At 47.0% G+C, this 12862-nt stretch overlaps 1 protein-coding gene across 3 annotated transcripts in view; it reads right to left on the bottom strand.

Moving 5' to 3' along the window:
- Positions 1-2423: 2423 nt before the first annotated feature.
- LOC137541609 (amine oxidase [copper-containing] 3-like) overlaps positions 2424-12862 on the bottom strand; it is a 643078-nt gene continuing 632639 nt past the window's right edge. The window contains exon 4 of one of the 3 annotated variants that reach the window (XM_068263001.1): positions 2424-5127. In XM_068263001.1, coding sequence (XP_068119102.1) covers positions 4843-5127 — 285 coding nt within the window. In that variant the 3' untranslated portion in view covers positions 2424-4842. The remainder of the gene's footprint in view (positions 5128-12862) is intronic. The other 2 variants (XM_068263002.1, XM_068263003.1) reach the window with 2 other exon arrangements.

The raw sequence follows: 12862 nt of genomic DNA, 5'->3' as shown, positions 1-12862 counted from the left end.
ATCTGTTCCTCTGCACTCCACAGCTCCATCTGCCGGTTGGAATTCCTCTCTACGGGTGCATTCACACCTTAGCTGGGTTCTCTTGTCCAAAAGCTTGTGGAGGATTTCCGTGGTGTTGGTGCGCAGGTTGTGCGCTGACCACGGAGATAATTCCACAATCGTTACAGAATGACATTGTTTAGTCTCAATGTCTGGGGCAGCCAGCAGACAAGATGGCGGGTGACGTCTATTTTTAATTAACTGCGTCAAATATGACCTTTTAATCAAATGTCAAAATGTCAGATGACGTTAATTCCCACAAGATAAGGTAATTAAGAATTTATAAACAATAATATTGTGATTTAGGTAGTCAAAACATAGATAGCAAGTTGACGCAGGAAGCTTTAGCCAATCAGAACCTGGGATCCAGGGAAATTCCAGATTAGGCAGCCATATTGCATCCTGCCCGTATAAAAGTAGGAGCTGAAAGCTCATAGTTTGCAGAAGCCCAACAATCTCCTGAGAAGACACATGAGGCAGAAGCTACCTTCCCACAAGTGGTTCTAGATGCTAAAGAGATGACAGAGAAAGGGGTAATATGCTTAATATTCTGGTGATTTACTTTATTAATTTTTCAGCATTAAGTTTTGTTAAGATGTTAGCAAGAAGTTTTTTTAGAAGTTGCTATTTCTTTAAGAAGATTACAAGTTTTACACAGCTACTAGATACACAGCTATTGATACAGATAAGACTACTTTTGATCTTATTCTACATCTTATTCTACATAACACAACTGTTATATTCTTTTTTGAATGTACTTAGAAGATTGATGAACGCTTGGCTATAAAGCCTTGATAAGATGGAATACTGTTAGAAGGAAACACTACTTAGAACTGTCCATATTTTGTATATATGCTGTATGATAAGCAAATACAATTTTTTATATAAAATCATATACTGAGTGCTCTGATTCATTTCAAGGTATACCGTCAATCTATAATTACTGTTATAGAGGGTTCTGATCCCGCTATGCTGGATTTACAGTATATGATAGCAACGCTTTAAAGGCTGGTCCTTTACTGAGTTAGCAATCATGAAAAAGGCAAGAACCGCTCAGGTTTTTGACACACCGGACGGGAAAACGCCAGTTCTCGACCATAAAAAACTCCCGGGTGCGTCGTACTGCAACGCATCGAAACGCAGCGTCAGGTGGGACTTTCATTTTACCTCGGTTAACACAAAGTTTCGACTTTGCGTTGAAACACAGAAAAAGGGCTCTGGTGTGAAAGAGCCCTAAGGACCAGAGACTTTTTGGTTGAAAACGGGGCTCACCGATGTCATGCAGCACAGACTCTTTGCTCTTGACATTCGTGCTGCTATCCCATTGCTGCAGCCCACGTGCTTTGCTGTCGCTAAGACAACAGAGCTCCATGAGACAGTCGGGAGCTGCTTTCATTGGGCACTGACCCTGTGATCATTGTGAGCTCATGGAGTTCTGCTGTTATACTAACAGCAGAGCGAGTGGGCAACCACAATGGTAGGGTGGCGGGATCGGTGGTAGCGTGCAGCACAGTAATTGAAAACTAAGCCCTGGCAGGGATAACCAGTCAGATTACTCAATTTGAAGTTGTAATACGCCATTTAAACCCCCATTGGTGATGTGGCTTTTGATTGTTATATAGTTCAAAGGGAATGAGTTCATGGTTATTCTGTTGGTTATTTTATTCTTTAGAGCAGGGGTGTCAAACTTCATCACATAAGGTGCCAAAATGTAAAACCTAGTCTAAGGGGCGGGCCAAATAATTTATTAAGATTTAACATTTATTGAACTGTCTCAAACTAAGTGGCAAATATGGAGGGCAGCTCCTCCCCCTTCTGCAGAGTAGTGCAGTGGAGTAGTTTTATATTTACCTTCCCCAGAGCTGCTTTGGAAGAAAATCTTTGAGATGAAATGTGGCCCATGGCAAGATGCTAGCCACATGAGTGGGTTTAGATGCCAAAAGGGGTCCCTATGGTAATTTTGCTGAGGGGTCCCATGGATTGCTGCTGCACCCCACCTCAAACTGACAGTGGCCTCAATTCAATATGTTTATCTCCTGTCTTTAATAACGTTTCTAGAGTGATCACCATGGTGATGAGGCATGTAGTATCCAGGAAACATTTTACCTCACGCAAACCTAAAGTTAACTCTTCTGTTAACTTTAGCTTAAAGTTAAGCAGAGATCTCTAAAATTAACTCTTGAATCCTTAAAATAACTCCAGAATTCTAAAGTTAAAGACAGGCTGTTAATTAACTGCGCGTGAAAATAACTACAGAGGAGGTAACTTAAGGAATGAAGAGATAACATAACTCTCTCAATGCGTGGTGGTAAGTTTAGTCTTGCCTTATTACAGTGGCTTGCAAAAGTATTCGGCCCCCTTGAAGTTTTCAACATTTTGTCACATTACTGCCACAAACATGAATCAATTTTATTAGAATTCCACATGAAAGACCAATACAAAGTGGTGTACATGTGAGAAGTGGAACGAAAATTATACATGATTCGAAACGTTTTTTAAAAATCAATAACTGCAAAATGGGGTGTGCGTAATTATGCAGCCCCCTTTGGTCTGAGTGCAGTCAGATGCCCATAGACATTGCCTGATGAGTGCTAATGACTAAATAGAGTGCACCTGTGTGTAATATAAGGTCAGTACAAATACAGCTGCTCTGTGACAGCCTCAGAGGTTGTCTAAGAGAATATTGGGAGCAACTACACCATGAAGTCTAAAGAACACACCAGACAGGTCAGGGATAAAGTTATTGAGAAATTTAAAGCAGGCTTAGGCTACAAAAAGATTTCCAAAGCCTTGAACATCAAACGGAGCACTGTTCAAGCGATCATTCAGAAATGGAAGGAAAATGGCACAACCTACCAAGACAAGGCCGTCCACCTAAACTCACAGGCCGAACAAGAAGAGCGCTGATCAGAAATGCAGTCAAGAGGCCCATGGTGACCCTGGACGAGCTGCAGAGATCTACAGCTCAGGTGGGGGAATCTGTGCATAGGACAACTATTAGCCGTGCACTACACAAAGTTGGCCTTTATGAAAGAGCGGCAAGAAGAAAGCCATTGTTAACAGAAAAGCATAAGAAGTCCCATTTGCAGTTTGGCACAAGCCATGTGGGGGACACATCAAACATGTGGAAGAAGGTGCTCTGGTCAGATGAGACCAAAATGGAATTTTTGGGCCAAAATGCAAAACGCTATGTGTGGCGGAAAACTAACACTGCACATCACTCTGAATACACCATCCCCACTGTCAAATATGGTGGTGGCAGCATCACGCTCTGGGGGTGCTTCTCTTCAGCAGGGACAGGGAAGCTGGTCAGAGTTGATGGGAAGATGGATGGAGCCAAATACAGGGCAATCTTGGAAGAAAACCTCTTGGAGTTTGCAAAAGACTTGAGACTAGGGCGGAGGTTCACCTTCCAGCAGGACAACGACCCTAAACATAAAGCCAGGGCAACAATGGAATGGTTTAAAACAAAACATATCCATGTGTTAGAATGGCCTAGTCAAAGTCCAGATCTAAATCCAATCGAGAATCTGTGGCAAGATCTGAAAACTGCTGTTCACAAACGCTGTCCATTGAATCTGACTGAGCTGGAGCTGTTTTGCAAAGAAGAACGGGCAAGGATTTCAGTTTCTAGATGTGCAAAGCTGGTAGAGACATACCCTAAAAGACTGGCAGCTGTAATTGCAGCAAAAGGTGGTTCTACAAAGTATTGACTCAGGGGGCTGAATAATTACGTGTTTGTGGCAGTAATATGACAAAATGTTGAAAACTTCAAGGGGGCCGAATACTTCTGCAAGCCACTGTATCTCCAGCATGATCTTAGTGAATTGAGACCAATGTTTCAACCAGAAACGGTCACTGGCATTCTACTCTGGTTGTACGAAGGCAATGTGCTGTTGTTGTTTTACTGCTTACAATGATGCACATTTGAAGCTCTGGAGGGCCACATGAAATGGCAAGGAGAGCCACATTCATCCTATGGGCCTTGTGTTTGACACCTGTGCTTTAGACGGTTCCAGCTGCTTGCAGGAAGGGCATATAAAGATCAGGGAAACCTCTGGACCAGGCAGAGGATTCCCCCTACTGAGGTAAGTATCTGACTATTTTTTTTGTTTGTTTGTTTTGAAGATTACAGGTACCCTTTTGGCAAATTCTACTGTATATGTACAGTATTAGCTAAAAGTAAAAGTAAGCACAACCATTTACAGACCCTGCTACTAGTGCATTTCTTATGAAGACTGTCTAGAATATTTGAGGTTTTAGAATACACCATTTCTTTCTTCCTTTCTTTCTTTCTTTCTTTATTTTTTAATACAATCACCACCAATCGCTGGTCAAAGAATGAACATTCCCTTCAACTTTCTCCAAGCTTATAAAGTGATTGCCTTTTTTTATGCTACTCTTAAATCTATCAGGGCCCTGTTGATCCCAGCACTGGTTAAAAATGTGAAGCCACCTCCCCGAGGTGAGGAAACTAAATAACCACTGGTACAATATATGGCATCGCTTCTCAATACAGTACAGCACAGTGGGCATAGTTTACAAAGGCAGCTCTACATATCTCCAGGCATCTCTAATGGCTATATCATAAGTAAAAACACCAAGAAAGCTGACCTGGATTCTTATAATTTGTTTGTTTTTATGTAGTAAAAGATTCTGCACCTCACCTGGGTCATGTTAAAGCATGGTGGGTTTGCTAAAAGGTTAGTATGTCATGATTTATGTGACTGGAGTCCCATATAGGTGTTGCATATTCAGTTCAGGTTTGCAGGATCACTGCAAAATATAGATATACTTTTCGGATTATAAATTTACGAGTTTTTTAAATCCATTGTAAGAGAATGGAGGGATCTTGGGGGCACAAGACCCAGTTGCTGACATGCAGGCCATATGGTTAACATCACACAAACTATAATCCTGTTCACTCTGGAAATAAACCCCATCTGGTGAGTAAATAGAAGGGTCAAGGTCAAAATAGTTGTATGGTCTGAGGAAGAACCCAACCCCATTGCCAGGAGTGGCAGTGTTTGGAAGGTCTTCAGAGTGGGGTATATGTAGAAATCCAACAGTGATCCAAGCTACCAGGTCCTGTGAGAAAAAAACAAACAAACAAATAAATTAGACGAAAGTTAGCTATAAATACAGTATATTATGCTCAGTGCATACAGAACTAGAGTATATCAGAATCAGAATCAGAATCAGAATTCGTTTATTTCGCCAAGCATGATTTGGGTCGTGCCCGGAATTGGTTTTAGCAGCACAGAACACCTTAGACTTTGTTTACATAGACACACTGACAATAGAAGAGAGCAGTAAATACAGCAAAAAAAACTAATCAAAGTAATCATAAGAAACAACATGACAGTAAGCAACTCATCAGCAGATACAGAGACATTTCAAGAGGAGCAGCACAGAGAGAAGTAGAACATTAGTATTAACACTGGTGTCAGACTACGTGGGTGCCTCCCTGGGTGGCAGGGGACCCCGAGGGGCTCGTACAGAGTTCAAGAGTCTCACTGCTGTGGGGAAAAAAGTGTCCCTGTGCCTTGATGTCTTGGTGGGGATGGCCCGGAATCTGCGCCCCAACGGGAGCCGTTTGAAGAAGCGATGGCCTGGGTGCGTCGAGTCGTTTGCAATCCTTGTTGCTCTGGAACACATCCTGGCCTCATGAATGAGATCCAGTGGGGGAAGGGGTTTCCCGATTATTTTCTCTGCAGCTCTGATGACCCTCTGGATTTTGTATCTGTCGCTGGTTGTGGCCCCAGTGTACCAGACGAGGATGGAGGAGCAGAGGACAGACTCGATCGTGGCAGAGTAGAAGGACTTTAGGAGTTCGTGGGCCATACCGAACTTTTTTAGTTGCCGCAGGAAGAAGAGTCTCTGCTGGGCCTTCTTTTGGGTTGAGATGGTGTTGGCTTTCCAGCTCAGATCGTCCGTGATGGTCGTGCCCAGGAGACGGACACTGGAGACTCTACTGACTTCGGACCCATTAATATGGATCGGGCGGGGGGTGGTGGTGCTCCGCCTTCTGAAGTCAATAACCATTTCCACAGTTTTGGTATTATTGAGCACTAGCTTGTTTTCCTTGCACCAGTGGCTGATTCTATCCACCTCCTGGAGGTAGGCCCGTTCATCGTTCTTCCTAACAAGGCCAACAATTGTGGTATCATCTGCGAATTTGATGACTTTGACGGAGTTCTCTTTGGATGTGCAGTTGTTGGTGTATAGTGAAAACAGAAAAGGTGACAGGACACATCCCTGTGGGGCTCCCGTGTTGGTTGTTCTTGGGCTGGATGCTATGTTTCCAAGTTTCACAGTTTGGGACCTATTCGTAAGGAAATCCGTGATCCAGCAGCGGAGGGTGGGGTGGACACCGAGCTCCACTAGGTTATCATGCAGTATCCGTGGGCATATGGTGTTGAATGCCGAGCTGAAGTCCAAGAGGAGCACTCTGGCATATGAGTCCGGTCTGTCCAGGTGGTCTGTAACGAACTCCAAACAGATGTTGATAGCGTCATCCTTGGACCTATTTGCTCTATACGCAAATTGGAGTGGGTCCAGGCGGTGCAGAGTGGAGTGCTTAAGAAGGGCTAGGACCGCTTTCTCGAAAGTTTTCATGACAACAGAAGTGAGGGCCACTGGTCTGAAGTTGTTTAGGTCTCGAGCCCCCTGTTTTTTTGGAACAGGGATAATGGTGGACTTTTTGAAGCATGAAGGGACCTTGCCTTCCCTTAGGGACTTGGAGTATATGGAAGTGAGGATGGGGGTCAGCTGCTGTGCGCAAGCTTTCAGACAGGCTGGAGACACACCGTCTGGACCCGAGGCTTTTCTGGTGTTTAGCATGGACAGGTGGTGCAGCACCTCATCCTCACTCACCGCTGGAGGGGGAAGGCTTGTGCTTGCAGGGAGGAGGATAGAGGGTGCAGGGGGCCCCTGCGAGTCCATTGGGTTTTCGAACCTGCAGTAAAAGCTGCTGAGTTCCTCAGCTAGCTCTGAGTTTGGTGTTACATTGTGAGGTGCAGGCTTGTAATTTGTGACCGTCTTGAGCCCCTTCCAAACAGCCCGTGGGTCCCTTGAGCTGAGGTTCTCCCTTACCTTTCCTGCGTACTCCCTAAACTGAGACATATGTAACTTCTACCTGGTTCACAAACTAAATAGGAAGTGTAGGTTTGTTCTTAACCTGAATCTGGATGTAACTTAAAATACTGTGCTACCACTTTCCTCTGTGCCTCCTCTGTCCCCCTATGCCTCCAGTGTCTCCCTCAGTTCCACCTATGACTTCCTGTGTCTCCCTTTCTGCCTTCAGTCCTCCGGTGTCCCCTACTGTCTACCTGTGCCCCCTCCTGAACCATTTCCCCCTCTGTTCCTCTTTCAATTCCCCTCTCCCTCCTTCTGTTGCCCCATGTGCCTTCTATTTATCTCTGTTATTCCTTCTATGCCCTGTGGCCCCTTCTGTCCCGCTCTGTGCCTCCTTCCACTCCATTGCCTTCATTGTGGAAGTGGTATAATTATGACAAGTTGCGGTGTTTAGAGCAGCAGCTCGTTCGTACCACAACCTGTAATAAGCAGAGGATTTCCTGTATCACGACTCAAGCAAATGTTCCTGGCAGGGCCGGCCCGCTCATGAGGCGGGGTGAAACGTTTGCCTCAGGCGGCAAACTTCTAGAGGTGGCACCCGCCCGTCCGTGGGTGCGGGGGGGGCGGCCGCCGAGCCGGAGGGGTAGCGGGCAGGACGGGGGTATTGGGCCTAGCGGTGGGGAGGGGGGTCGGTCCCCCCCTCCCTCACCTGGGTCCCCCGATCTGCGCTCCCCTCCAGCTGTAATAGGAAGCAGCCGATGCTCAATCGTAAGAGGCACAGGCGGGAAGGACTCACCTTATCCGCGTTCCAGCGTGCGCTCCACTGACGTCACTTCCTGCATCGCCGTCCACTTACATTATAGTGGGCTGCGATGCAGGAAGTGACGTCAGTGGAGCGCACGCTGGAACGCGGATAAGGTGAGTCCTCCCCGCCCGTGCCTCTTACTATTGGGCATCGGCAGCTTCCTATTACAGCTGGAGGGGAGCGCAGATCGGGGGACCCAGGTGAGGGAGGGGGGGTCCGACCCCCCTCCCCAACGCTAGGCCCAATACCCCCGTCCACGTGGGGGGGGGAGGGGGCAGCGGCAATTTTTTTTATAAATTTGCCTCAGGAGGCAAAAAGTCTAGGGCCGGCCCTGGTTCCTGGATATTTGCATTTTTCTGGATTTTGTTCTATATATTATATATTGACACAGTTTTGGGTTTTGTTCTTGACTTTTGCATGTTATAATTGCATTTTTAACCCAAAGACTGCCAGCTAAATTTAAAAAAAGCTTCATCCCAATGCCAGCCACATTTTACTTGTGTTTATCTTGCCCAAGTCTACATGTTCCAAAGTCTACTTTGATCAGTAGGGATTGTTATTGAGGGGCAAATACATTTGAGATGATACAAACAACCTGCTGTTCCTGTCGCATTTTGTTGCACTCCCCCTTCCTGCGCTCCCTCCAGCTTAGTGTATATACAGTAGCACAGCGTCTGCTCATCGCTCTGCCTAGGGCCCGACATCTCCTCCTACATGTAGCATAAAATTACACAGAACATGAGGAAAGTGAGATGCTAGCACTAGAGGGTGCAGGAGACAGGCAGGATGGTCTCACAGGCACAGCCCCGGACTCCGGCAGGGGCAGGAGCTGTGCTATTCTCTGCATTTACACACCGGGCTGGGGGAGTGCAGGAGGGGGATGGGGACAGATAGTGTCACAAAGGGACATAAGGAGGCACAGGGGGCACAGGGAGGAAGAAAGGGGGACAAAAGGAGCCTAGGCACAGTGGGACAGAGGGATGCACACGGGTTGCAGAGGAAGCACAAGGGGACAGAATGAGGTGTAAGGGGACACAAGGAGGCATGGGGACAGAGGGAGGCACAAGAGGAAAGAAGGAGGCTTGAGGGTCAGATAGAGGTACAGGGGGACTGAAGGAGATACAGGGGGGGGGGGCAGAAGAAGGCACAGGGAGACATAGGGAGGCACAAAGGGGGATAGAATGAGGCAGAGAGGGACTAAAGGAGGAACAGGGGAACCGAAGAAGGCACAATGGGGAATAGAAGATAAGGGGATGCAGAGGGGCAGAGGTAGCATAAGGGGGCAGAAGGAGGCACAAGGGAATGGAAGGAAGCACAGTGGTACCAAAAGAGGCACAAAGGGGCATAGAAGGAGGCACAGGGGGATTATGGGAGACACACAGGGCAGAGGTGGCACAAGGGGACCAAAGGAGGGACAAGGGGACAGAAGCAGGCACAATGGGATAGAAGGGGGCACAAAGGGGACAGAAAGATGCACAGGGGTGGTGGTGCCTGCCTGCAACTTACATTATCAGGACCTTGTGATTTCTGTTCTCAAGTGGCCTGTGATGCATCTGCTGCTCAGAACACTGGACTTCCTGCAGCTGTACAAAGGCAGCAGAAGCAGGTGATAGAATAACCTGTGGGGTGGGGCTTAATGCAGGGGAATGGTCCCCCTCAAGGGGATAGAGGGAGAAACAGTGGGGCAGAAGGAGGAACAAAGGCCAGAAGGAAAAACAGGAGAGCTGAAGGAGGCACAAGGAGACGGAATGAGGCACATGGAGACAGAAGGAGGCACAAAGGGGAACAGAAGGCGGCACAGGGCAGCAGAGGTAGCACAAGGGGACAGAAGGAGGCACGGGGGACTGAAGGAGACATAAAGGAGGCACGGGGACAGAAGGAGGCAAATTGGAGCAAAGGTGGCACAGGGAGACAGAAGGGACACAGGGAGACATGAGGAGGCACAGGGGGACAGAAGGTCGACACAGTAAGACAGATGTATGGGTGTAATTATCAGTGGTATATCTGATGATCAGAACGAACTCTATCAGCACAATAGTCAGTATTTTACTCAGAGTGTGATCACACGTGTTTAGAGTGCACAGTAACACACAGGAGTACTCCTATGTGATGGCCCGTAGTGGCAGGGACTATCACTAGTTACAGAGTGGTCGTACAGGCAGTGTCAGTAACAGGACAGTCAGGCAGCGGTACAAAAAAGTCAGGCAAAATCGTAGTGAGTAAACAGGCTGGGGTCGGTAACAGATCAGATGGGCGAAGGTACAGAATCAGAAGGCTAAATCAGAGTAGAGGTCGGGCCGAGGTCGGCAGCAGATCAGATTGGCAGAGGTACAGAATCGAGAGGCAGAGAGTAATCAGAGGTTCAGGCAAAAGGTCATACACAGTAAATCAATATACAATAATATATTTCTCCTAAGCTAAGTGTGAATCCCCGGGGTCCTGCCGGATCAAGCACACACGGATCTGACTAAGGTCTGAGAGCTTTCACTGCAAAGTTTCAGCAACAGCAGACAACGAGCCACTGACAGCACAGGGCTTAAATACAGACAGGCAATTCCAAATGGTCCGCCCAGCGAACCCCGGCCTATCAGCAGCGAGAGTCAGACCACCGCTGTCAGCTGACCGGCAGGTCAGCTGACCCGCCTCCTCAGCGCATAAAGGTCCTGTCTCCTGGTGCGCGCGTGCGCTACTCTGCTCTGATGCAACCTGGAGAGACCTGCTCTGCCGGAGGGAGATGACTGAGAGGACGCAGTGAGGCCCGTGGTGACGTCAGATGCGGGAGCGGCGGCCTCACCGCTCCCCGCTGCAAAGGTAACTAAATCACTCCTAACAATGGGGCTGAGGTAGCACAAGGGGACAGAAGGAGGCACACAAGGGCTGAAAGAGGCACACAGGGGCACAGAAGGAGGCACAGGAGGACACAGGGAGGCACAGGGGGGCAGAGGTGGCAAAGGGGGACTTAAAAAGGGATGAAGGGGGACAGAAGGAGGCACAGGGGGACAGAAGTACACACAAGGGGGCAGAGGTGTCATGGGGGACTGAAGGAGGCACAAAGGGGACAGACGAATGCATGGGGTGGGGGAAGAGTTGCAAACATGTGACACAGCAAACATGTGGAAGAAGGTGCTCTGGTCAGATGAGTCCAAAATGGAACTTTTTGCCAAAATGCATAACGCTATGTGTGCCGGAAAACTAACACTGCACATCACTATGCCACACCATCCCCACTGTCAAATATGGTGCACAGAAGAATGCATTGGGTGGGGGAAGAGTTGGCAAAGATGGACACAGTGGCGGCTGCCTGCAACTTACACTATCCAGATCTTGTGATGTCTGCTCTCAAGGGACCAGCGATGTTGCTGCTCCTCAGGACACCGGAATTCCTGCTGCTGCACACATGCAGCAGAAGCAGGTGACAGAACACCCATGGGGGTGGGACTTAATCCAGGGTGTGACTTCATTCAGAGGCCGGGCTTAATCCAGGGGCATGGCACCTCCCAGGACCAATGGCACGCCAGGCAAAGGCCTTAACTGCCTTTGCCTAAAACAGCCTTGTCATGGGGAAAAAAAATGGGTATAGTTGATGGCAGGTGGAAATAGTTTTTTACTAAAATACATGGATGCTGAAACACCTACAGTATAGACCTATGCAGCTAAATGGTTGATTATAGAAAATAGGATACAAATCTTCAATATAATCATGTTTTGTCTGCAGAGAGCTCAAAGAAATATAAAACAGTAATTTCAGAATATATGAAAAAGGGGAGAACCACCTTCAGCTGATGCTTAGCCCTAAGCTGAAACACACACACATATATATATATATATATATATATATATATATATATATATATATATATATATATATATATATATATATATATATATATACACACACAGTGGGTTGCAAAAGTATTCGGCCCCCTTGAAGTTTTCCACATTTTGTCACATTGCTGCCACAAACATGCATCAATTTTATTGGAATTCCACGTGAAAGACCAATACAAAGTGGTGTATATGTGAGGAGTGGATCGAAAATCATACATCTTTCCAAACATTTTTTACAAATAAATAACTTCAAAGTGGGGTGTGCGTAATTATTCGGCCCCCTGAGTCAATACTTTGTGGAACCACCTTTTGCTGCAATTACAGCTGCCAGTCTTTTAGGGTATGTCTCTACCAGCTTTGCACATCTAGAGACTGAAATCCTTGCCCATTCTTCTTTGCAAAACAGCTCTAGCTCAGCCAGATTAGATGGACAGCATTTGTGAACTGCAGTTTTCAGATCTTGCCACAGATTCTTGATTGGATTTAGGTCTGGACTTTGACTGGGCCATTCTAACACATGGATATGTTTTGTTTTAAACCATTCCATTGTTGCCCTGACTTTATGTTTAGGGTCATTGTCCTGCTGGAAGGTGAACCTCCGCCCCAGTCTCAAGTCTTTTGCAGTCTCCAAGAGGTTTTCTTCCAAGTTTGCCCTGTATTTGGCTCCATCCATCTTTCCATCAACTCTGATCAGCTTCCCTGTCCCTGCTGAAGAGAAGCACCCCCCAAGCATGATGCTGCCACCACCATATTTGACAGTGGGGATGGTGTGTTCAGAGTGATGTGCAGTGTTAGTTTTCTGCCACACATAGCGTTTTGCATTTTGGACAAAAAGTTCCATTTTGGTCTCATCTGACCAGAGCACCTTCTTTTACATGGTTGTTGTGTCCCCCACATGGCTTGTGGCAAACTGTAAACGAGACTTCTTATGCTTTCTGTTAACAATGCCTTTCTTCTTGCCACTCTTCCATAAAGGCCAACTTTGTACAGTGTATGACTAATAGTTGTCCCATGGACAGAGTCTCCCACCTGAGCTGTAGTTCTCTGCAGCTCATCCAGAGTCACCATGGGCCTCTTGACTGCATTTCTGATCAGCGCTCTCCTTGTTCGGCC

This window comes from Hyperolius riggenbachi, chromosome 12 (genome assembly GCF_040937935.1).
Source record: "Hyperolius riggenbachi isolate aHypRig1 chromosome 12, aHypRig1.pri, whole genome shotgun sequence".
NCBI lineage: Eukaryota > Metazoa > Chordata > Amphibia > Anura > Hyperoliidae > Hyperolius > Hyperolius riggenbachi.
This window is presented reverse-complemented; position numbering and strand designations above follow the sequence as displayed.